The sequence below is a fragment of the Adiantum capillus-veneris genome, chromosome 6 (genome assembly GCF_014529385.1).
Source record: "Adiantum capillus-veneris isolate H3 chromosome 6, ASM1452938v2, whole genome shotgun sequence".
NCBI lineage: Eukaryota > Viridiplantae > Streptophyta > Polypodiopsida > Polypodiales > Pteridaceae > Adiantum > Adiantum capillus-veneris.
In genome coordinates this window covers 78,716,150-78,742,014 of record NC_140936.1, presented here as the reverse complement: position 1 = coordinate 78,742,014, position 25,865 = coordinate 78,716,150, and the positions used below count along the sequence as shown (strand labels likewise).

The 25,865-nt window shown below is 45.4% G+C and overlaps 1 protein-coding gene across 2 annotated transcripts in view; it reads left to right on the top strand.

Moving 5' to 3' along the window:
• Positions 1-25,865, top strand: part of LOC147455750 (casein kinase 1-like protein 12) — a 75,923-nt gene that overhangs the window by 28,776 nt on the left and 21,282 nt on the right. For both annotated transcript variants that reach the window (XM_086514433.1, XM_086514434.1), the window contains 8 exons: positions 7,360-7,429; positions 7,531-7,679; positions 7,780-7,875; positions 7,967-8,037; positions 13,927-13,988; positions 14,056-14,119; positions 14,205-14,289; positions 14,372-14,498. In XM_086514433.1, coding sequence (XP_086370559.1) covers positions 7,360-7,429; positions 7,531-7,679; positions 7,780-7,875; positions 7,967-8,037; positions 13,927-13,988; positions 14,056-14,119; positions 14,205-14,289; positions 14,372-14,498 — 724 coding nt within the window. The remainder of the gene's footprint in view (positions 1-7,359; positions 7,430-7,530; positions 7,680-7,779; positions 7,876-7,966; positions 8,038-13,926; positions 13,989-14,055; positions 14,120-14,204; positions 14,290-14,371; positions 14,499-25,865) is intronic.

The window sequence follows — 25,865 nt, the reverse complement described above, 5'->3', positions numbered from 1 at the left end:
GATTTCGGCAGCATAACTGTACTAGAACCCTTCACAGTCAGTATTCCCACGCATTGAATGACTTTCCCGACGCATACGGGCACTTTGCAAAACCTGGCGAGAATCTGCAGCACGCTGAATTCTCTGTTTTCAGCCCTGAAAATGCGCCAGATCACCTGTACAGCGGTCCCCTTGCGTCCCCGAACCTCCTGGGGGTATTAGGGTCCGTTTAGGGCCAAAACCCTAAACCTGCAAAAATACACAGCAGGCTGTAATTTACTGTTTCGGGCTCCGTTTCGCGTGCCGGTCGCATCCGTAGCAAGTCCTCGAGCTCCCGCACTTGTAGGGCTACTTGCCCTTTGAATCGGACGAGATTTTTGGCGTGAAACCTCTCCGAATTCACCTGTACCTGCGGGGGGAATTAGCCGCTAGCTAATCCAGTACCTGTGCAAGAGGCTCTTGCCTCGGCAATCGCGCATGAACCCACACAACTGTACATTGGTCAAATGAAGAGCCCACTAGAGGGGCATAACATACTGCCAAAGAGGAGAGAGAGGGCAGTGCGTAGCGTGCAGGGCATCACTCCTGGCACCGCACTGTACATAAGAGGGAAAGCAAGCACTCCATAGCTCTTAACCTGTGACAAATCTGAAAATGAGGCTCTCCCCCTCCTAAATTCAGCGCCACTTCTTGTTGCATGAGGCAAGTGCACCAGAAGGTGCCACTTGGCACATTTATACGCATTTTCCCGTTTCGGGGTTGCCGCCTAAAAATCTCCCAACCGGTTGCCCAGTTGACTTCACGGCAGAGTAAGAAAATGTTCCCCTTGTCATTCCGGAGGTAATGACGTCAACACATTTTCAGGTCCCAAAATAGCAGTTCCCTAAATTTTAGGAGATGCTGCCATTGTATCTTTCTAGGTCATCCGACCCTCTTTGTACACTGCGGCCACATCCAGAACTGAAATGTAGCCTCTGTAGCAAAGGATTCCACTTTGGCTAGTCAATGACCCCACTTGGCTAACCATAGTCCTTGTGCAACCTTAGTGCTCTCTTGCCCTCAGGCCTGGACTCCCTCTGGACAGTTCCACACTAGCTATGCAATGCAGGGCAGTTAGATTTCCCGAGGGGTGTTTCCAAAAAGTGAAAGTAAATAGATAATAAGAAAGAAATCAACAAAAAGGATAGATAGTAGTCACACGCTGGTGACAGAGACTCTGAACTCTCAAAAGAGAGCAACTCCTCCTTAGAACTGTCTAAATATTTTCGAGATCTTCGGTGAAGAAGATGAGGATGAACTGGAAACACCCTCAAAAGCGTACGCACTTCTGTCTTTTGTGCATTTGCAAAAGTAGACTTGTGACCCAAGTAGCCAGGGTAATCTGCTGCTGGACTATGTCTCTTCGGCTGCTTCTTGGTCTTCAAGAGCCGGTTGACCCGCGCTTAGTTCATCCTTTGTATACACCCGCGGAGTAGGTGTTTTCTTCAAAGTTGGCTTCAGAGGTGAGTTGATGGCTATACCCCATTGAGAATGCACTTTATCGATCGGGTGCATGGTCAAAAATGTCACATACCGGGGATCTTTTGAATACCGGAGCATCTGCCGATCACAAACATCAACCTGTTGTTGATGCTGCATCTCCACTCGCTCATATCCCGTAGGTGGGAATGGCCCGTATTCTTCTCTCGAGTCGACAGAAGGTGGGTGTCGTCCATTCGAATCTTTCGTGTTTTCACTTGAATCTGAATGGTCAGGTGCCACATTCTACTCCTTGTGAGATTCGTCGATTGAATCCATGTATGTCGCGGTAGAAGGGATCGGATTTTCCGTAGAAGGAAAATCGACCGAGCTCTGATACCACTCTAACAGACTTGGACACCCCAAGTTGGGAATCTGGCACGACACACACGAGAACAACTTAAAATCACTTAATAAACTTAATCACACTTAAAGAGATATGACACGGCCCGGCATAGTTCCGTGCTTACAGATATTGGCCCCAAAGTCTGGCACCCCTTTCGGTATTTATTTTTATATTAATTTTTGAGGAAAGTACAATGTCCAAGGGTCCTCTCTCTGCTCAGTGCTCCCAAGCTAATCCAAGGGAGAGAGGCCCTAGTAATTCTTATATAGGCTCTAGGCCTAAAAGTAGTACATGAAAAGTTGCAAGTTCCAAAAGCATTTGATCTCTCAAACTAGCCCAAGAAGCTACGGACATCATGCACAGTCTTCAAATTTGGCCATGTCCTAATTGCTTCAACCTTGGCAAGATCCATTCGAAGACCATCCTTTGACACTATGTGGCGAAGAAAGTGAATCTCTTCCAAGAAGAACTCACTTTTCTTAGGATTAACAAGCAACCTATGATTGCATAGCTCTTCGAAGTCAATGGTCAAGTGACGCCTATGATCCTTTTTATTCTTTGAGTGTCTAGACTATCATGTCGTCAAAGAATGTACCGACAAACTTTTGATGCGGGCGGAAAATCCGATCCATCATTCTATTGAACGTTTGTTCATCTGCATTGCATGCACAATCATTTAGGGAGAAAAGTATTTTTCGAGTCACTCTACATGAAACGGATATGATAATGGTTTTGTGTTTGAAGTGGTTTCAGGACTTTGCCTCATCGAAGATTCTTGAAGAAGGTGGAACCACAACCGTAGACAAAGTTGAAACATTGGAGCCGCAACATATCATTTTGTGTCGCTTTTGGCATGGCTCAAAGAAGCAAGCATTGCAAACCTTCATGAAGTTCAAGTATCGCTCAAGCCACACAGCAGAGTGGGCGTACTTCGCAGGATTCCAGGAGTTGTTGGCGCACTCTACCGACACCATACAGTTTGATCCCAATATCTCACCTTGAAAAGGGGGGAATGTTATGTGCGCATCTAACGCTATGTGCATGTGGACAAGCTGTTCCTACTTCTAGGGTTTACGTAGCCTAGGAAGTGTTCTGGCACCTTTGTGAGCCTGTGTGCAGGCCGTGCATGTCCAAGCACTTAGAGTAGCTGCATACCCTCTGATTGCCTATAACATGATCATTAGCATCAAGATCCAGTACCCAACACGAGCATTTTCCACCGCAAGAACCCAGTTTCCGACCTCGCGTATGCAACACCTCTTATAGGTCGTTGATTAATAATAAGTGACTTTTCATTTACCCTTGTTGAAATGAAGGTAGGGCAAATGGCGAAAGGAACTATAAGAGAAACCCATCGGACACTCAGTAGAAGCAAAAGAATGAGAGAGCACAAGGAGGGCAGGCACCCGCAGATCGGCAGCACCCTAAGGCCTCTCCAACGTTTTTTCTCAAGACCAATCCGTAGCGTTTTTGCATCAACAAACCAGCCTTTTCAGTTTCAGCCCTTAGCCTTGCGAGAACGGGCACTCCTATTGCAGATCCTCGCTGCATCGACCACCCAAACCTAGATCAGCCTTGCGTTTTCATTGCTCAACGAGCCAGCGTTTTGCAGATTCAGCCCAGATCAGCCAGCGTTTTGCAATTCCAGCCCAGATCAGCCAGCATTTTGCATTTCCATCCCTTGCACGACTCCGGCGGTTGCAGATCAGCCCCGTAGCACCTCCACAGTTGCAGATTCCATCAGCATGACCTAGCGTTTTCAGATTTTAGCCATTAGCATCGCAGATCCCGGACTTGATGACAACACCATCGTCGTCATCGTCTCAATCACCATTGTCGTCGTCGACATCGTCGTCAACATCGGCATCATCAAGTACCTTAGCGTCTAGAAGCATTGTACTATGTGCAATCTAAAGCAAATACCTCTCTAGCAATAGAGAGGGGGGCCCTTGGAGGGGGGTTTGGGACCCCATCTGGTGTTCTCTCTCTCTCTCTCTCTCTCTCTCTCTCTCTCTCTCTCTCTCTCTAGCACTCTCGTGCACTCACTCACAATTTTCATTCCACTCTCTTGTTTTGGTCATAGCACATTCTTTCATGAAGCATGGAAGGCTCTCCCTTCCATTAAGTAAAAGGAATCTTGAGCAGCACTGATCACTCATCCTGAGCCATTCACCATCATTCACTTCCACTGCACATTACACTTTTGGTATTTCTTTATTGTTTTGAAAAGTTGGGAGAAAACTTGCAAGTTCCTACGAGCTGTCCCGCTTTCACCGGGCTAAAATTGGCCTACTCTAGCCCAATTTTGGCAGCATAATTGCAGTAGGAGGCTTCACATACAAAATCCCCATGCAAAAGGTGACTTTCTCTGCGCATACGAGCACTTTCCCAATCGTGGCGAGAATCTGCAGCACACAGATTTCTTTGTTTTTTGCCCCGAAAATGCACTAGAACACTTGTGTAGCAATCCCCTTGCTTCCCTGAAGCTCCTAGGGGTATTAGGGATCAATTAGGATCAAAACCCTAAGGCTGCAAACATACTCGGCAGGCTGTACTTTACTGTTTCGGGCTCCGTATCACGTGCCGACTTCAAGCTCTCGAGCTCCCACACTCGTAGGGATACTTGCCCTTTGAATCGGGCGAGATTTCTCGCGTGAAATCTTTCCGAATTCACCTGTACCTGCAGAGGATTAGCAATTTGCTAATCCAGTACCTCTGCAAGTGGCTCTTGCTCAGGCAACGCGCATGAACCCACATAACTGTACATACAGATGAAAAGCCCTCGAGGGGGACATCACGATTCTGTATTGAAAGGGGAAAGAGATGCACGAGAGCAGAATCATCGTGCTACATAAGATAAGGGAGAAGGCAAGCTTTCCATTACAGTTGTGATCACGTGCACCCACTCTCAAATTGGGCGTCTCATCTTAGGATGAGGCTGGCAATTCAACCTGGAGCCGCCATGTGTCCACTTTGCCTCTTTTGAGTTAAATTCCTAGTACCAACTGACTTATAAAGTGTAGTGAGGGGCCTAAATGACTATGAACTGAGCCTAGACACGCTTTTACTGCTCAAATTTTAGTGCCGATTGACCCGACCATCTTGTGGCGACCTGCCCTTCTCAACGGCGGGTGAAACTCTCGGCCGTCGACCGTTTCACACTGGCCACACAATGTCTGGCCATTTGTGACTTCAAAAAAGGGTTCCAAAAATTAAATAAAAATCAAGGAAAAGAAACCAACAACTAAGATCAGTGGTTGCCACACAGTCTTTTGACACTGTTTGTTGTGTCTTGTAACATGCATATGTGAGCATTTGTGTTACATTGTGATGTGCCAACTATTGAATATATTCCTAATTGGACGAGATTGGTTGGGTATGTAATTATTAGTACATTAAGACACCCGTTACAAAAATTAACACGTGTTGTGTATGAGGCTAATTTTGCTACGCTAGAGTATCAATAGCTCCGATTTGGAGTGAGAATATACTCATTTGATGACATTTTTCTGGGAATCCGAGGATTGAGCATATCAAGAGCTCCGATCTTGAATGAGAAAACTTATTATTTTTGAGCTAACTTGAGTTGTTTTGTAGATATGTTGTAATCGCGGATGATTACTCTTCTCTCAAGAGGGGGGGATGTCACAAACCACTGAAGAATGGAGCCAACCTACAGATCGCGGCGGAGGGGTCTAAACCCTACTAAGAAGCAGCATCAAAAGAAGTAGAAGCAGCAAAAGGAGTTCTCACCAACTTACAGATCTTCGCCAAGTGGGGTATTTCAAAGACTGTCCAACTTATGGAACCCCGTCCGACTGGGCCCCTAGTTACTGGTTAAAATAAATTTAGACACCCCCACAAAGACCCACTGTGCCCAATTGATGTCGTGGCAATTGTTGTACGGATGCTCCGTGAATTGTGATGCTGGGTTGATGACGTGGCAGTTGTACGAACGTCCGTGAATTGCGTTGTAGGTTGCTAACGTGGCATCAACACGGATTTTCACATTTTATGCTGATGGTACCTTTTGGAACCAGATGCTTTTAGAACTTGAAGCTTTTCATGTAAATTGCTTTTATAGGCCAAGGGGCCTTTAAATATGACCCATGGGCTCTCACTCTGGCAATCTACTTGCGGGAGATGCAAAGCAGAGCCATGAGAGTTGTACCATGTTGAAGCAATATAAAGAAATATTGAAAGGGGTGCCAAGGTTTGGGGCCAATGCTTCTTGGGGTGGAACTCCGCCACTCCCCATCTCGTATGTCGTGCATCTCTTTCAGTTCAGTTGTTATTTGAAGTGCTTAAAGTTGTTCAGTTTATTCTTTTCCATTGGCACGTGGTGCCCCGTCTTGTTGCACGTCGCCTTCTCGGGAGGTCATTTCTTGAAACGCTCCAAGGTGTGAAGTTTGGCATCTTACTTGAAAGGAAGTGCACTGATATGGTCGTCTACTCTGTTGTTGCGTAGAGAAGCACCTAAGAAGCGAGTAAAATTCTAGAGAGTTTTCACTTTTGCACGGATAACGGAAGGATACGAAGATGTCATCATGGCTTGGCATGATCTGAGAATGATTAAGAAAGGCACTTTGGATGACTACTGCCATAGGTTTTCGGATACCTAGTTTCGAGTGTCCTTGTTTTAGAGGATTGCTTTGAAGGACTAGATTGAGCGGTTTTGCTGTGGTTTGCCAAAAGAGATTCAACGGTATTGTCTGCAACAGAAGTCTGACTCCATTGAGAGACTTATGGGACATGCCAAGCAAGTTTTTGGTATGCATGCCAGGTCATTGACCTATCCTATGGACAAGCCAGTGTCCACCTCAACGGGGCAAGAGTCTTCCATGGAAAAGAAAGAACCAAGGGAACGGGATGAAATTTCATCAGAGAATCCCGAAGAAGTAAGAGAATCAGCAAATAGTTCATCCAAGGGTTCCGACGAAGCAAGGGAATTTACCGATGGTTCATCAAAGAATTCGGATGATCCAGATTGAAGTGCCAAGTGGATAGGGGAGGCCAATGGCACTACTAACAGGTCATAGGGCACAACAAAAGGATAGGAAGGTTAGCTAGGTCCACCGGAGGATTTGGTCAAGGGCACTTTGTGGCTCTCGTTGCAAAGTGGAAGGGGGAGGACAAATTTTCTTGAGTTTTGAGCTACCTTGAGGCTTTTGGATTATTAGAAGTGTCTATGTCACAAACTGTTGACAAGCCAAGGCACTAAAGATCCGACTGGGTTTGTTGGTGATTATTGATAGCCTGAGTCTATGACTTCAGTTTTCTTCATAGGCGAATCTAGGCTTCTCCTGGATATATCTAAGGATATGTTTCAAACAGGGTTCCAAGTCTACTTTTGATTTGTCAAAATGTACACTGTGCTGTTGTGGATTTGCGAAGCGTCGATAAGTGATTTCGGTCTTCTACATTGTTTAGATTTATAAGAGCATGCTTGATCGTATAGCGGTTAAGATGACATGTAATTTATTGAAGTTCATTAACTAGTGCTATACAATTTTCAGGAAAGCGTAAAAACAAAGCACCCCCAGTTGATGTATGAGTCAAAGCTTTACAGGATATTACAAGGGGGCAGTAAGATACTTTCCATACATCACCTTTTTGAAATTGCTATTTCTGAACAAGGTTTTTCTTGATGAGAAAAGTCTCAAGATTTTTGCAACTGATGATCACAGCTGGTGTTCCCAACATAAGATGGAGTGGCGTGGAAGGGGATTATAATGTGCTAGTGCTTGATTTACTGGGCCCAAGCTTGGAGGATCTTTTCAACTTCTGTAGCAGAAAATTTTCTCTGAAGACAGCGTTGATGCTTGCAGATCAATTGGTATGTTGGATCTGTTCTGTTTATGCTCTTGATGGTTTGCTTATTTTCACGGAATGAAATCATTTATAATACTTTTGAACCTGGATGTATGCTGTATCAGATTAACAGGATTGAATATGTACATTCAAAAAGCTTTCTTCATCGGGATATCAAGCCTGACAATTTTTTAATGGGACTTGGGAGGAGAGCAAATCAGGCAAATGAAAAATCCAGAAACTTAAGTTATTTGAAGAAAAATAAGGTCATTACAAGTTGTGTTCAAAGATATGTCTATATATTTGTTGCAGGTTTACATCATTGACTTTGGTCTAGCCAAGAAATATAGAGATTCAACCTCACATCAGCACATTCCTTACAGGTTTTTTTCCTTGGTGGTTTGCTTGACTTTGCAATACATTTTCAGTAAATGATGCTGTATATTTTAGTGTTTTATGATCCAAAAGTGCAATGTGGCCCAATTGTCGGATACATTCTGTTGGTAGTCCCACCTTGATTTTGTGCCTTTATTGAGTTCACTTCCTAGTATCCACCAACTTGCTAAGTGCGACGAGGGGACCTATGTGATCTTGCTTTGAGCCTAGACATCCTCTTACTATACGAATTCCAGTGCCGACCACTTCCCGTCTGCGGGTGAAACAACCGTTCACATTGGCCATACAATGTCCGGCCATTTGCTACTTCAAAAAGAAGGTCTCAAACATAAAACAAAAATCATTGGAAAGAAACCAACAACTAAGGTTAGCAGTTGCCACGTCCTCGTGACATAGTTAACTGTTGCCACGTCCCCGTGACAGGGCGCCCCTAGGGGGCAGCTCTAGAAGATGCAGAGGGCAGGTGGGGTAGTTCAACCCTAGCGTTTTTCATATGCTGCCCTGGCGTTTTCTCTCCCAGCAGTTGAGCAACACCGCGGTCAGTCAGTGGGCAGCAGGCACCCCTGCCTAGCGTTTTCTCCTCAGGGCATCCCTACGCTGGATGATATCATGCAGAGGCACATCACCTCTGATGCAGGCCTAGGAGAGTAGAGGATTCCTTCTCCCTCTAGAGGGCAGCCATACGACGGCAGCCTTGAGCTTTGATTCCTCTCTATCCAGATCCACCCTGTTAGCGGGAGGAGATGCAGATCGGTGTAGTCCATGTCGAGACCATGTCAGTGGTCTCGTGTGCAGGAGCTGTCAACAGTGTCAATGGCAATTGTAGTTATGTGTCCTCGGGTCTATCCATTCGGCATGTCAGTTCTATGCCGGACCACCCTTGGTCATTTGTATGAGGAGATTGTTATTAGTATGGAGAGCCTTTCCCAGATCTCTCTCTCTCTCTCTCTCTCTCTCTCTCTCTCTCTCTCTCTCTCTCTCTCTCTCTCTCTCTCTACAGCAGTTCATTCCACTATTGGGGTGAAGGAGGGTTGCCCGCTCTCTCCTACTCTGTTTGGTATGTATGTGGATGAGGTTTCTGACTACATTGAAAGAGATGGTGATAGAGGTGCACAACTGGGAGGAACATGGATTCCACTATTGTTATATGCTGATGATATTGTGTTGATCTCCGACTGTCCGGAGGGGATGCAACGTCACTTGGATGCTTTGCATAGGTTTGCCCATGAAAGTGGTTTGTTTGTCAGTAAAACCAAGGTCATGTTATTTAATACCACCCCACAGTGGAGTATACAAATGCTTACACCTACCTTGGAGTGGTTTTGAGTGGACCAACATTTTCATTGAAAAGAGCAGCAGAGACTAGATTGACCAGAGCCCATGCAGCATTGGGTAGATTGGAGAGGATGTGTTCACATGTTCAGTTTAAGGAGCCTTGGACGAAGCTCTGGCTCTTTGACACCCTGGTGGCTTCTGCATTGCTCTATGGAGCTGAGATTTGGGGACCTTCATTGGACCATCATGGGAGGACAGGTCGCACTGATGGATGGGGGACATGGAGAAGCCACTAGTCTCTATGATCTCACGGCTCATCAGAGCCAAGGCCTCAGTACCACGTGCCATTATCCGAGCAGAGCTAACTACCCCCCCCCCCCCCCCCCCCCCCCCCCCCCCCACCACCCCTGCCACTAGTGGTTGAGACGCTCACCAGATCGGTCTTCTTCATACACCGCATGTGGGAACTTCCTAGAAACATATATGCTCGCCTTGCACTTTGAGTTCTCTCGATAGTTAACCATGCAGGGAGATACAACATGCTGGTATGGGGAGATGACATCATGGTTTCAGGCGCATGGGTTCAGCATAGACAGACTGCTCCCCTTCCAATACTCATTGGATGCACCCTCTCTGACTCTCACACAGTCCGATATCACCAGGCTCATCCGCCAGGACCTGACTCAGCTAGACACCACGAGGACATAGATACAGCCAGCACAGGAGCTGGGCACGAAGATGGATTTCTACAGAGAGCATCTTCTACAGCTTACGGAGGATGGTTTTGTGACGAGACCCAGATACATGGACACCCACTTGTCTCATGAGATACGATGTACTATTGGCCAGATACGCACATCTTCACACCAGCTGCGGATCGAGACTGGGAGATACAGCAAAGTACCAGCAGAGGCCAGGACATGCCTCCTGTGTGACCTGGAGCTTGACACAGAGTTGCACTACACATGCCATTGCCCCGTCTACTACGAGATACGCAGCCACTTCCACTGCTTGTTGAGAGAGGGCTTTGGACCATTCTTCAGAGTCATGCGGTACGAGAATCGGAGATGCTTGGGTCTGTTTTTGCTCGAGCTGCGCAGACACAGAGAGCCTGATGAGGGGAGAGGCCAGCCAGTCTCAGAGACGGATCACATACTTTTTTAGAGCAGACAGTGGACACTCGGAGGAGCTACTACCACAGGAGAGCTCGCCACCTCACACCAGAGGCACACTGATCGACCGAGCGACCGAGCTAGGGAGATCCAGACACCCACGACTGTGGAGGACTACACAGCATTGATGGAGGTTGCATCAGAGGATTTGGATCACTCTGGCCCGACATGCACGATGCCCCGGTCAAGCTATTGACCATGAAGAAGATTGATGAGATCCGCCAGTGACCGATGCTGGATCTTTTGTGATCTGTGATTTAGCTATCCCACCTTGTTGCTTAGATCACACCTAGCTGTTTCGGATTCCATAACATTTTATTCTTTCATTTTATTTTGTCACTTTTGTTTCTCTGACTTTATATCAGAGATCCACCACATTGTAACTTTCTAGTCTCATAGGTCATTCTGGCCTTTTGAAGACGTTAATATAACATTTCATTTCATTTCATTTCTCTCTCTCTCTCTCTCTCTCTCTCTCTCTCTCTCTCATTCTCAGATGTCCTATTTCTCTCTACCTCAGTGATCTCTCTTCTCCACAGGTGTGCGTTGTTCATGTGTTTGGCATTGCAGGTGTTCTAGATCGGAGTCGAGGTACGCACCGGATCACGAGCCAGTTCTTGTCTTCGTTGCATTTTTCACTGCCACCTTTGACATGGTGTCAGAGCACTATGGTGATACGACCACCTGGATGATCAGATGTGATTGATCCGGTGCGGTTTTGGACATGCTTTAGAAAGAAGAAGCTTGCTGTTTTTTTCTGGTTTTCTCCAAGTTTGGGGCAACTTTGGGTATGTGGTGGCCTTGGATCCTCATCTACGACTTCCCTGTATTTACCCTTGATTACCCCGACCTCTCTTCACCGAGGGAACTTGATGCAGACTTTAGGATGTGTAGCAATGTTGGATTGCTTTGGTTATCCTAGATGGAGTCATGTTAGCGTGCCTTCCCGCAATGGGAGCAAGCATGTAGATGTTGGATTGAGAGGGGGAGCTACTCATTTCCAGCTTCTTCTTTAGAGAGAAGTGTGTGGACAACAGTAGGATCTTCTTCCTCACTTATGGAGGAGGTTTCTATGACTGTGTTTTCTTCGAGGAGATGGATTGGCAGATTTGCTTCGCCTTTTGCAAATGCACGTCTTTCTTGGAATTGTTGACAAAGCTACCTATTCAATGGGTAGCAGGTGGATGATTCAGTTGCACTCTTGTACCAAATTGTGGATTATGGATGACTTAGGGGGATCTCTTTCCGTCTTGAAGCAGAGGATGTTCCATGATTTATCATTTTCCGTCTAAGAATGGAAGTTCCAGTTCCGGCTTTGGGTGACTCTTGGTTATCCGGTATGCAGCATTTCAGGTGCATATGTTTCAGTGCATGTGTTGGAGTTGGCTTTGACAGGCAGAGGAGGATACTTCTATCTCTTGAACCACTTCGTGTTTGATCATCTGACTTCCCTTGGATGAGGTTTAGAGCTGGAGCATGTGGTGCGAGACCCTTCGCCAACAATGACAATAGTTTGAGGAGTTATTTTTGGAGTGTGGATGTCATGAGGACGTGGCAACTGCTAACCTTAGTTGTTGGTTTCTTTTTGATGATTTTCTTTTAATTTTTGAGACCCTCTTTTTGAAGTTGCAAATGGCCGGACATTGTATGGCCAGTGTGAAACGATAGTTTCACGTGTAGACGGGAAGTTGGTCACCAGTGGAATTGGGTAGTAAAAGGGTGTCTAGGCTCAATTCAAAGTCATTTAGATCCCCTCGTCGCACTTAATAAGTTGGTGGATACTAGGAAATTAACTCCATAAGAAACACAGTGACAAGGTGGGGTCACCGAGTGAAAATCACTTGAGAATTGGGCTACATTACATTTTTGGACGTGCTCCCAGTGGTGAAAGATAGTCAGATGACCAATGAGAGTTGAGTGGAAGCATCTCCTAAAATTTAAGAAACTGCTATTTTGGGCCACGAAATCTGTTCACGTCATTAGCTTCAAAATGACGAGGGGAACATTTTATTGTGCGGTGCTGTCCATGTCGAGACCGTGTCAGTGGTCTCGTGTGCAGGAGCAGTTGGCAGTGTTAGTAGCAGTTGCAGTTGTGTGTGTCCTCGGGTCTATCCATTCGGAATGGCAGTTCTATGCTGGACCACCCTTGGTCACTTGTATGAGCAGATTGTTATTAGCATGGAGAGCCTTTCTTAGATCTCTCTCTCTCTCTCTCTATATATATATATATATATATATATATATGATATATGGGAGTTTTTCAGAGATGGCAACATTATTATGTTGGGGAATTTATCCATACCATACTGGCGCGACATAGGGGCCGTCTCGAATACTGATGTATATGTATATGATACCTCGACTGTCAGAGAGCTCCATTGTGTCAGCTCACCCTTTGTATTTCCCTTTGTATCAGCTTCCACCCCACCCCTACCCACTATTTTCTTTTCAGTTCTTTGTACTTTTTGTACCCAGACCTGGCATTAGATTCACCACATGTAACCTTTTGGTCTCATAGGTCATTTTGGCCTTTTGAAGACGTTAATATTACATTTCATTTCTCTCTCTCTCTCTCTCTCTCATTCTTAGATGTCTTGTCTCTCTCTACCTCAGTGATCTCTCTGCTCCATAGGTGTGCCTTGTTCATGTGTTTGGCATTGCAAGTGTTCTAGATCGGAGTCCAGGTACCCACCAGATCACGAGCCAGTTCTTGTCTTCATTGCATCTTCCGCTGCCACCTTTGACAAAACCTTGGTACTTTGCATCGCTCCTCAAATAAGGGATATTAAATCAGGATATTGGGAGATCAAGAAAATGAGTCTATCAGAAATGGATAGAGGAGAGGGACCATCAGGAAGGAAACACAAAAAGACCTTATTGAGAGTAAATGCTGATAAGGTGCCTGACAGCACTACTAGAATCTTGCGAGAAAGGCAATGCTTTACAAAGCCCCTTGCTGTGTTTATCTTCCTTCAACCACGCAGTCAAGCCCTGGCATGTTCCCAATCCCAGAAAAACTCCAAGTTTTGAGGATGTGAAGGCGTGGGTGTGAGTTCGAATTTGTGGTATTGTGTTTGTGTGTGTGTGTGTGTGTGTTTTGGGGCCGGGGGGGTGGTGGTGGGGGGTTCTCAAGACTCGAGGAAGATCCAAGAAGTGTTTTGTGAAAGGTATGATTTTGCAATGAAGTCTGAGCACAGGTTGGAAGGTTTGTAAAACTGTATAGAACATGGTATGGAATGAGGTGAGGGACAAGATGATAACTTTATTTTTGATATTTCGAAAGAGATGGTTTTGTTAATGAATCCTATGCATTTTGTATTGAGTATTGCAACAAAATAAGGACTTTACATGTGTTTCTCGACTCCTTGATGAAATTTCTAGGGTGAGGAGAAATTGCCTGTTTTCAATTCTTCATTTTCTGCAATCCAGGGAGAACAAGAATTTGACTGGAACAGCACGCTATGCTAGTATCAATACGCATATTGGAATCGGTAAATACAGCACTAAATGTGTGCAATCAGCATCGTGATGTTTCTCATGTCGTTTTTTTGATTGTAGAGCAAAGCAGGCGAGATGATCTCGAGTCTCTTGGATACGTGCTCATGTACTTTTTGAGGGGAAGGTTGTATTTCTTACTTGTGTAGAAGGTTTTGTTTGGATTTGGTGTGTTTCCTATTACTCATGTTTGTCTTGGGTTGTCCTTATAGTCTACCCTGGCAAGGTCTGAAAGCAGGTACCAAAAAACAGAAATATGAGAAAATCAGCGAGAAAAAGATGACAACTCCCATCGAGGTCTTGTATCCTTTCCTAAGACCACTCTGTAGACACATGCTTTTACAAGAACCATGACCCAATGTTCTGTGTTTGATCATAGGTGCTGTGCAAATCGTATCCTTCAGAGTTTGCATCCTATTTCCATTACTGTAGGTCATTACGTTTTGATGACAAGCCAGATTATGCGTATCTAAAAAGGATTTTCCGAGATCTTTTTATTCGTGAAGGTAGAATTTTCTGCTCACCGTTCGGCGGAAGAACAAAACCTTTCTGACATTGTTTGTTAGCTTTGATGATGTGGATGTATGTGCGTTTTGTGAATTTTTTTTGTCAGATGAGTTTTCTTTAAAATGTTAGGAAATTTAGAAGTGTGCTTAATTGCATGATAGCACGTCAGGGTTGTCTAAGTAATTAAGACATATATCTCCCCCCCCCCCCCCCCCCCCCCCCCCCCCCCTCCCCCGCAGGTCAAAGTCGACGATTCGGAAGCGTAGAGCAATGGGGAGAATACACGAGAGAGAGATACTTCTGAATCAACCAACCTTGGCAATGAATTAATGATGATACAATCGGGGCAAGGTGGTGCTTATATACTCACCTTAGCAAATTGCCCTACCTAGACTTTGACAAATAAGTAAAATAAATACCTAAAGCCAAAATAAATATTGGGATCACATTGGGCTATTCATTTGAGATTCTATAACTTCAACACCCCCTCTACAACTCATAGTGGACATATATAGGAAGACCCAGTTGATGAAGAAGCTACCATGGACGTGCCAACAACAGTACACTCCATTGGATACACCTCGGTTATGCTTTCACCAATCTTTAGACCTTAGAAGAATGCCATTTTGAGCATGCCTCATGGAAAATTGAATTGTCGACCACACTACGCCCAAAAAATCTCCATTTGTGTACTGGGAACACATCACGTCCAAACTTATCAAGATAATGAACTTTGAAACACATCCTGTCCATAATCTGGCCAACAATAATGGATTGGTGGACTCATCCATAGTGTTTTAGATACGTCTGATTGGTTTCTTGCCAGATGCATGTGCATTGAACTCCAACCCATTGGCTGAAACATCGATAACTTGAACTCCAACACATGGGTCCGAATAATTTGTAGGAAGAAGCAAGCTCGCTTGGATAGGATATGCCCTACTATATATGTTTACTAATGCCTACGACCTAAGCATGGCAAGTTAATATTTAATACTCCTAGTCATTGTATAGGGATAGGATAAGGCTCATCCTGGATTCATCTAGGTATATATATAGAATAGGGCTTGATTGCTATAGAGGATTTGGTGTCGTTGGCAGAGTTAAAGGAGCTAGTTTAATATCGTTGTCAGGATTGAAACACATGACATTGGCTTGATTGCTATAGAGGATTTTCTGTTGGCGAGGTCAAAAGAGCTAGTTTAATATTGCTGTCAGGATTGAAACACATGACATTGGCTTGATTGCTATAGATGAACCTTTTTTGCTGGTGGAGTTAAAAGAGCTAGTGTTAGTAGTTGTTGGGTTTGAAACACATGACATGATATGACACAAGAATATGGCAAACAATAAAATACTGCTTTTAGATCGAAACTTGTGTAATGCTCACAGATTTGCATCAAATGAGAGACAAGTTGCTAGAAGCTCAACATATTCTATTTCTATCAAAGAACAACATGACTATAAAAAATCGAGTGTGTAGAAATACATAAAAGGCACAAGTGTTGAGGCTCTATTCAAAAATAAAGAGAAGAGTTGTAGGCTACCTATTGTCCATATCCTCAGCCAATGTGTGGAGGGTAGTTTGTTGTTTGCTAATTAGAGTGGGCATACATCATGGTTGGCGTGGGGGGCGGTTGCAAGGCTTTTGCGCTTTCAAGGGTCAACACACCTTTTTCCAAGCTTGCCAAAAGATCCATTCTTCCTTCTTACTTCCTTAGGATATAGACAAGGCATTCTACAAATGATTCCAGATGCAGATCACGAGTTGGGCTTAGAGTCTTCCCCTACATACACCACTTTTATGGCTATTTGGACTGAGCACCAACATGCTCTTCGTAGTCATCGAGATACTTCAAGAGGCTACAGCAGGGTAGCGGTGCAGCATAGACACTGCTTTCTTCACACATGGATAAGATTTTCAGTTCTTTTCAATCAAGACCATGGCCATATCAAATGGCATTATGCCCCTCCCCAGTGGTTCATTCTACATCCATCATATAGGCCACCTTGATGCTCACATAGCCCTTACTTTGGTATCCAGCTTTTGTACTTCTTTTGGATTACATGCCATTAGGCATCTCCAAAGGTCTCTGTTGTACACAAGATATAGCCTCCTTTCTTGTGTGCGTGTGTGCGTGCGTGTGTGTGTGTGTGTGTTTGTGTGTGAATGAATGAGAGAGAGAGAGAGAGAGAGAGAGAGAGAGAGAGAGAGAGAGAGAGAGGGGCTTAAACTTCTTCGACTTCCACCCTTTGGTCAGTTCTTGCTCTATGGCTGCCACAACACCTGCACTGGGCATCAGGACAACTGCCCACACACCCTTCACCTGGACATAATCCACCTCTTCGTCCACGCCAGTCGGAGGTGTGGCAAGATCAACGCATCCCCCAGCTTTCCAGCGACAGTTTTGGTCCTGCATTTGGATCCTCAGGATCAACCATAGGATATACTTTTTCATGTGGATGATAGCAGATACTGGATTGCCTGTAGGCACTTGGTCGACAGTCACTGGTCATGATTCGACTTGTCAGGCTGCATTTTGGAGCTTGAGTCCTTGAGGCACTGTTTTTGGGTTTGTCCATAGGCGTAGCCAGTGTGGATGGCAGTTTGACGTAGGGGCAGTTGCATGGCTTTTGCAATTTTTGGGGTCACATATCTTTTTTCAGGGCTTGCCGTGAGATCCGGCCTTCTTACTCACTCCCTTAGGATATTGACCAAGCACTCTACAGAATCCATATGATATTGGATGCAAGTCATGAATTGGATTTCTACCTCCGCGACGTAGTTTTCACCACGATATGTAGCATAACACTTTGGACCATGTGGAAGGCTTGCTGCACCCACATTTTGGGCTCTCAATCCTCCCCTATGTCCACCGTTTTGACAGCCATTTGGACAAAGCTACTGCATACTCTTTGGAGTCAGTGGGACTCTTTAGCTGGCTCCTCCTAGGCAGCGAAGGAGCGTCGATGCGTTTTTCTTCATAGATGCGAGAGATCGTCTGTTCGTTTTTGTCCAGATCGTAGCCACATCATGTGGCATTATGCGGCCCCTAGTGGTTTCTTTTACATTCATCCTATAGACCACCTTGATGTATATATAGTTCACACCTCGTTAGCCCACTTTTGTACTTCCTCTGAGAGAGAGGCCATTGTGCCAGTGTAACAGGGAATGGGAGGAACGCAGCCCAAACGTTCGGAAACGGCGTCCCGGACGAGTTCCATTTCTGAAACAGAGTCGGGAACGGAATGCCGTTCCCAAATGGGGTGTAACTAGAAGGGTGTTCCGGAACGGGGGAGAACATGTGGCGAAACGGCCGAACGCGGGGAGGAACGAGAAAAAGTAGGCATTTTGGGGCAAAAAAGTAGGCATTTGGGAGCTGATTTGGGCATGTTAGGGGGGCATATTTGAGGCAGTTTGAGGGCAGGTTTCGGGGCAGTTTTGAGGTTGTTTAGGAGTTGATATGGGACTCAGCTGAATGGAGGTAATTCAAGCCTTACTTTAGTCGACTGTTCTGTCCCTGTTCCCGTTCCAGCCCCCTCTTCTCCTCCCCGTTCCCATCCTGTTCTGGACCCTCCCGTTCCGCGTTCCTTGTTCTCGTTCCAGGTAACTATGCATTGTGCATCTCCAGAGGTCTCTTATGTACACAGAATACAGCCCCTTTTCTTGCGGAGAGAGAGAGAGAGAGAGAGAGAGAGAGAGAGAGAGAGAGAGAGAGAGAGAGAGAGAGAGAGAGAGCCCCAGGGATTGCAGTTCGGTACTTGGGCTGTCAGGTAGGTTTGGACTTGTCTCCTAAGCAGCAGATTGCTCCCCTCCTCGTGTCTGTCAAGAGGAAGTTGTTACATTGGAGCTCCGCTCGACTTTCTTTGGCACACAGAGTTGTAGTGGCCAACCAAGTGTTGTTGGCTACTATGTGGTACATCACTTCTTGTTGGATCTTCTCGAGTTCTTGTATCAACCAGATAGAGAGGCTGATCAGGAACTTCCTTTGGTCAGGGCGTGACACTCAGATAGCCCGGGCCAAAGTGGCATGGCAGGTCATCACTCTTCCTTGTTCTCATGGGGATCATAGACCCAGCACAGCAGAGCAGAGCCCTTCTTGGGAAGTTTATCGTCAGAGGACTTCTTCCAGGTGAGGAGCCCTGGAAGGAGTTCTTGCTTCAGCAACTTAGTGCTAGGGTGCCTCAGGCTCGAGGCCCCTCGCGACCCTCAACTAGATGGATTTTCACAGAGATCTGCAGAGTTGGCTTGAGCAGGAGACTGGAGGACCGCTTCGCTGTGAGTCTGCTGCGATCTTGGGAGCAACTGCGGAGAGGCCTGGAGCAGCGTCAGCCTACTTGTACGGAGGAGCACCTGAGACAGCCCCTTGTTGGGAACCCCATGGTTAGCACTCGGAGAGGCCACTTGGTTGGTAGTCGGCCTCATGTTTCCTGGGGTCCCATGGCAGAGGGTCCAACACGCTCTTTAGGTGACTGGCTACAGTTTTCATGCTTGTCAGAGGGTCCAACACGCTCTTTAGGTGACTGGCTACAGTTTTCACGCTTGTCAGAGGAGCTTCAGGGCATTTAGATTCGAGGAGAGCATGTGTCAAGACATCTCAGAGACAGTACCAGCTGAGTGGTTCACACCTCTTGAGTCAGCAGCGCCCAGATGGATGGGAGCCTTCACGCGACTGGAGGTTCTCATCTCAGTTGGGCTTGCTCAGAGACCATACCCTCCCTTTCTTTCGAGCTACAGGGTGAGGGACGTTTACACAGAGTTGCAATAGAGGCTCCATAGGTGGCAGAGTGTTGTTTTCAGAGGATCCGAGTGGTGGGCATCGGTTGGAGGACTTGTGTCATAGATCCAGACCGAGTAGCTCTTGAGACTGGCCAGTGGAGACTGTGGGTTTGGGAGAGCTGTCCACTAACACGAGTACAGTGGGATCCTGGAGACCCTTTCTCCTCAACAGACCATCCAGGTGTCCCTTTCTTTCAATACACTGTTCGACTAGGACGTCACATACTGGCAGCGCAGAGAGAGGCTCGCCGTGCTGCAGCACCTCATTGGCAGGAGGAGGGTCTCACAGCTGAGTTCGTGGTAGCTTTTTGGGAGAGGTTGTGGGACTCCAGACAGCCGAGGCGAGCCACTTCGTTCCAGTGGCTGGTTGCACACCGAGCTACAGCAGTTGGGAGCTGGCTTGTACATAGTGGTCTCTCGGCTGCTTGTGCAGCTTGTGACCATCTTGTGGAGAGTCAGCGTCACTGTCTTTGAGACCCTCCTTTGGCACAACAGGTGTGGCTTTGTGTTCTTCAATTGATGCCAGCTCTTTCCACAACTCAGCAGTACACATGGGGAGCAGCTGCTTGGTCTACTCTCACGGGCCCGGCACTTCAGTTTGAGCTATCCTCCACGAGCAGGATGATAGTGATGCAGGGGAGTCGACCTACACTCCAGCGTGCTACAAAGCTTACTCCACAAGAGTGGTGCAGTGAGAGAGAGGAGTGTTGGGAGCTCATTAATGGCTTGACACTCTGGTTCATCTGGCGGGCCCGTTGCTTCGGCATCTTCGAGGCTCGTCGTGTACCGCCAGCAGAGACTATTCGGGATCTTTGGCTAGAGCTGATCCATACTCTCAGAGGACAGTTTAAGAGACTTCAGGGCAGCTTTGACCGCACGCAGGAACGCAGAGAGGCTTTCCTTCGACTCTGGCGTCCTGGGCCTTTCTTCACCATGATCTAGGGTGTGCTCAGGTGGAACTAGTGTCCACTTGTGTGGCTCTTCCCTCCTCCCATTTCTTGATTTAGCCTCATTGTACATATGCTGTTTTTTCATTGGGAGAGTCTCCCCATCATGATTGTTGTAGCCCTCTCTTGCAGAGGTGGTTGTAGCCTTATGGGCAATTTTCATTAACTAATAGAAGGATCTTTTTCTCAAAAAAAAAATAAAAATCACCATGCAAAAACGCTGTCTTTACATCCATTTGATTCAATTCCAAGTCGGGCACCGCAACGAGAGCAAAAATGACACGTAACGTTGTAAGCTTTACAACAGGGGGAAAGGTTTCTTGAAAATCAATTCCTTCTTTTTGTGCATATCCTTTTGCAACCAATCTTGCCTTGTACTTGGGTTTTTCATCCACGATCTCAATCTTGTACACCCATTTGTTAGGAAGAGCCTTTCTCCCTTTAGGCAATGGCACAAGATCCCAAGTATCATTTGCATACAAGGGTTTCATTTCCTCTTGCATTGTAAGCTCCCATTTACTGCTTGACTCGCATGACTTAGCCTCTTTATAAGTAAGAGGTTCACCCTCATCTGACAACATTACATGATGCAAAGAGGGATTAAATCTCTACGGTTGCCTTCTCAAACGAGTTGACTTGCGTACCCAATGATCTACATTCTCACGCAACGGTTCTCCATCATAGGCAACTCATTTTCAGCTCTATCATACTGCTGAAAATCATTTTCAGCCAATTTGAGTCTGTCCATCCACATTAGGAGCATCAATATCATGTCCTACCTCTTCTGGCTCAAGGTTAATCGGCTGATTATCAATTTCAGCTTGCGGTTATGCATCATGAGGCTCGTTTTCAACATCAATGGGTGGCACGAAAGGTTGAAATCTGACTGTTTTCTTGTCATAATCAAATTTTGTAGCATTCGTAAGCAATTTTGCCTCTTTGAACACTACATCTCGGCTGCGAATTACCTTTCTAAATTGTGGTAACCACACTCTATAGCCCATTTCACCTTCTTTCCCATAACGTAGGAAGACTCCCTTAATGGACTTAATATCAAGCTTTGTTCTCAAATCATTATGTACATGAACAAAAGCTTCGCAACCAAATACTCTCAAATGATCATAAGAGGCGGGTTTGCCAGATCAAACCTCCTTTGGAATGTCATTTTTCATAGTACTATTCGAAGAGCGGTTGCAAATATGAAATGCAGTTTTTAATGCCTCTCCTCAAAACTCTTGGAAAAGATTAGCGATGGACAACATGCAACGCACTCTCTCACATAAACTACGGTTGTACCTCTCAGCCACACCATTAAAAGACGGATTATAAGGGGCTGCCAACTCCCTTTTGATCCCATTATCATCACAAAAACGTTGAAATTCAGCATATACATATTCTCCTCCATAGTTTGACTTGAGACATTTAAGCTTAGCACTCTTTTGAGTAGTGACAAAAGCATGAAACTTTTTAAAAGCATTAAACTCTTACTTTTTAGCAAATACACCCATCCTTTCCTAGTACAGTCATCGATAAATGTAACAAAATACAATTCACCACCAAAAGACTTAATAGGCATAGTGCATATGTCGGAGTGAATAAGATCGAGAGGATTAGCTTTGCGAGAGACACCAGAGTAATAAGAAGGTTTCTTTTGCTTTCCATAAAGATAATCGTTACAAAAATTCAAGTTTCTGCCTTTTAGTTCAACCCTCTTCAAAGAGGAAAGCACATCAATACCCCTTTGGGTCATATGGCCAAGTCTCTTATGCCACAATTCCGTATGTGAAGCAACTTCGGCAACAACAAGAAACTTGCCAGGCAAAGCTTTGCATCGAAGATAGTACAAAGTACCTCTTTTAGACCCTTTTGCAACAAGCATAGAGCCCTTAAGCAACTTCCATGAACCCCCAACAAAGATGGTAGTAAAACCATGCGCATCTAATTGGCCAACTGATAGCAAACTTTTCTTAATGACTGGTACAAACCTGACATCATTCAATAAAAGCTCTTGACCATTGTTAAGAGCCAAGCGCATGGTACCCATTCCCTCAATATTGCAAGCAAAATTATCACCAAGGCACACCTTGCCATAATTGCGTGCAGCATATGTAGCAAAACACTCCAAAGATGGAGTCACATGGAAAGAAGCACTAGAATCTACTATCGAAGACTAGGATAGGCCATCATTAGTACTAAGCAACGCATCAATGACTTGTTTCTTTGAGATAAGCATGTCTTTTGCATTAGCGATCACCAAATCGGAGGGGCATGAAGCCGCAACAAAGATCTCCTCAACGTTTGACAACTCCTCAATGACCACACTAGAGGATACATTTGCATTTTCAGCATCCTTAGAGGAATCACTTACTGATTTCCCCCCTTTCTTCTCATCTTTCTTCTTCTTCTCTTGCGCTTCCTTCTTCCTATCCTGGTCTTTCTTGAAATACCTGCAATCGGGTTTCTTGTGACCCTTTCTGTCACATTGATAGCAAGTGACATTCTTATCCTTTGTCTTGCTCTTACTTCTATTTTGAGTCCTATAGCCTACATCACGCTTTTGATTTCTACCTCTTGCCTTGTAGGCAGAACTGCCACCTTCCCCACTAGACTTGTGTCTAATCCCTTCATTGCATCATACATGAGGCTGGGAGTGTTCCTCAAGGAGACAACCAATGTTTACCAAGTATGTGGCAATGTCATAAGCAAGAAAATAGCTTTCAGCTTATCATCAAATTGCTGAAGCCCATTGTTCTACAACTGACTCAACACACCTGTAAAAGCACTCAAATGCTCAGAAGCTGACTTTGAGTCATCAAGCTGCATATTCACCAACTTTCGCATCAAATGCACCTGATTCACAGGCGTGGTGTTCTCATAATTGGACTGCCATATAGAATAAGCAGTGTCCAAACGCTTGATGTCCGTCAAAATGTCATCATTGATAGCCATTTTGATGTAGGCCATGGCCTTCTTATTCAATCTGACCCACTAGTCAAACAAACCTTGCGGCTTATTCTCTTTCAATGCATCTTCACAATCCTTTAAGAAAAGGATAACTTGCATGCATTCTTGCCAAAGGTCGAAGCCGTGACCATCAAACCATTTGATTTCCATTAAATTTTTAGTGTCAGATGCGGAAGAGGTAGCAGCCACAAGATACAATAGGCTGAAAATTTAAGCAAATAGGAGCAACCACAAGACTTTGCATACAAAAGACCACAATTTCTTTACATGAAACTGTCCAAATCTGAAATTTCAGCTGAAAATGCGATTTAAATCACCTATACACAGCTTTTTAGTCAAATTCTTTCACTAAACATCAATACATGTAATCCCATAAATTTGGTACACTTGCGTATTGCTGTTATAACCTATAATAACCTGTAAATTACCTGTTTTGACCTAAAAACAACCAGTTTCGGCAGTTTCGGTGATCTTCTTGACCCTGGAAGCAAGGGACTTTGCGATGGAAGTGAAAATCGTCGCGGAAAAGGAATACAGCTTGCGCAGGTCTTGTTTCGGACCCTAGGGCTCTGATACCAGTTGAAAGCGTGAAGGAGAGGTTACCGGGAGATGCCCGAGGTGAAAGAGTGCAGGTCTAGGCTGGATGTAGCCAAGCGTGAGTGCAGGAGAGCTATAGCGCTACAGATCAAAAACAGAGAGAGAGAGAGAGAGAGAGAGAGAGAGAGAGAGAGAGAGAGTATGATTTGGGGAAAACTCACTTATTGAGTTTTGGGCTTTGCCACTTTTATTATAAGTGACTTTAAAAAATGTGCTAGACAAAGTATAAAAAATGTACATAAAGGGGTTATTTAGGTCTTTAACCCAACAGCTGAGTGTGTGGGTATGCCTCTGATGCTGGACCATGCAGTGTCTCAGTCAATAAAGTGGTGCACTCCTCCACTGAGAGGCCAAGACTAGCTGTGTATAGGCGGCTATAGATCTCTGTATAAACCGAGTCGGTCTTTGGTGTAAATGTATAACAGGTATGTGACATGCCTCCTGATGTCTAGGCTGTACTATACTGAAATGAAACGGACAATGTCAAAAGAGCATGATCCACTGCTACACCCACTGGTTTGGCTCCCACTATGAAATCCTGAATACAAGGAATAAAGCTCGGCTGTGCCATAACATAGTCCACTGTACTGGCCTTGTGTCTGTGTGGAAAGCATGTGGCTCTAGGCAATGTCAAAAGAGCATGATCCACTGCTACACCCATTGGTTTGGCTCCCACTACGAAATCCTGAATACAAGGAATAAAGCTCGGCTGTGCCATAACATAGTCCACTGTACTGGCCTTGTGTGTGTGTGGAAAGCATGTGAAACCGGTTGCTCTAGGCAATCGCTATAAGCCATTAAGTATGGCTAACCCATGCGTGGTCGTCATCTCCATGAGGTATCTCCCATACTTCATCTGCTCTCTGTCATGTGAGCATCTGTCAAGCCCCAAGTCACCCACATCCAGCTCTCTAAGCATCTCATCTGAAGTGTCGTAGAGGACTGTCTGAGGGTTGCCTGTTCGGGCATTGAAGTCCCCTAGAAGGATGATATCACCATCCCTAGAAAACACCCATATATCATCATCTAATATATAGCAAAAGGCTATTGTCCTCTGGGTGCAATATATACTGACGTACTGGGGGGGAAGTAATATATGGCAATGTATAGAAATCGCCCTACGTCAACTCTTAGCCTCACCCACAGGTATCTAGCATGATCATCTCTCGGTACAATATGTAGTAGTGGGCCGTGGTTGTAACTCCTCCCTAAATAGCACTGCTACTTCTCCTAAACCTCTACTCCCATGCTTAGATCTCCTGTGGGGCTCTCCCATCTGTATCCCACTACATGTGGCATAAGCTGTCCAGGGACATGATGAGTCTCTGAGAAGAAAAAAATGTCCCTTTCTCTGAAATTGTCCTCAAAGGCACCAACGCCCAACCTCATAGATCCATTACAATTCCAACGCCCAACCTCATAGATCCATTACAATTCCAAGTAGCCATCTTCAATGTGGTCCTCAAAGGCACCAACGCCCAACCTCATAGATCCATTACAATTTCAAGTAGCCATCTTCAATGTGGTCCCATAGGTCTCACACCGTCATGTAGAGCGCCACTCTACAATCACCACCCGACCATCTCTATAAAAGGCGGTCTTTCCCTTCTCCCTTGCTATCGTAAGCACTGGCGTAACCTCTCTCATATGCACAAGCTGTGAGAGAGTGAGATCATCACCGAGAAAAATATCTGCCTTCTTGAGAGTAGGCCTCTTTTTCATGAATTCCTTCTTCTCTTCCTAGGAGGGGAAGCGTAGTACGAGAGCTCTCCCTTTTGAAGATTCTCCTGGGCCATCACTCGTCTTGCCCACTCTCCATGCCTTTGTGTGTGAAGGCTTGTCCACCCCCATCATGGATGTGAGGCTTGTGACTCTTTTTCCACATTGTTTATGTCCTTGAGGCCGGTTACCCTCACATGTAGAGCTCGCATCCTCCTCCTTTGTTCTTTTTCAAGGGTCATGTTAATAAGAGTGGGTGTACAAGGAGCTTCCTTACCTTTCCCTTTCTTGGCGACCTCAATCCATTTTTCGGCCTCTACTTTCTTTTGTGTTGCGGAGATGAGCGCAGCCCATGACTT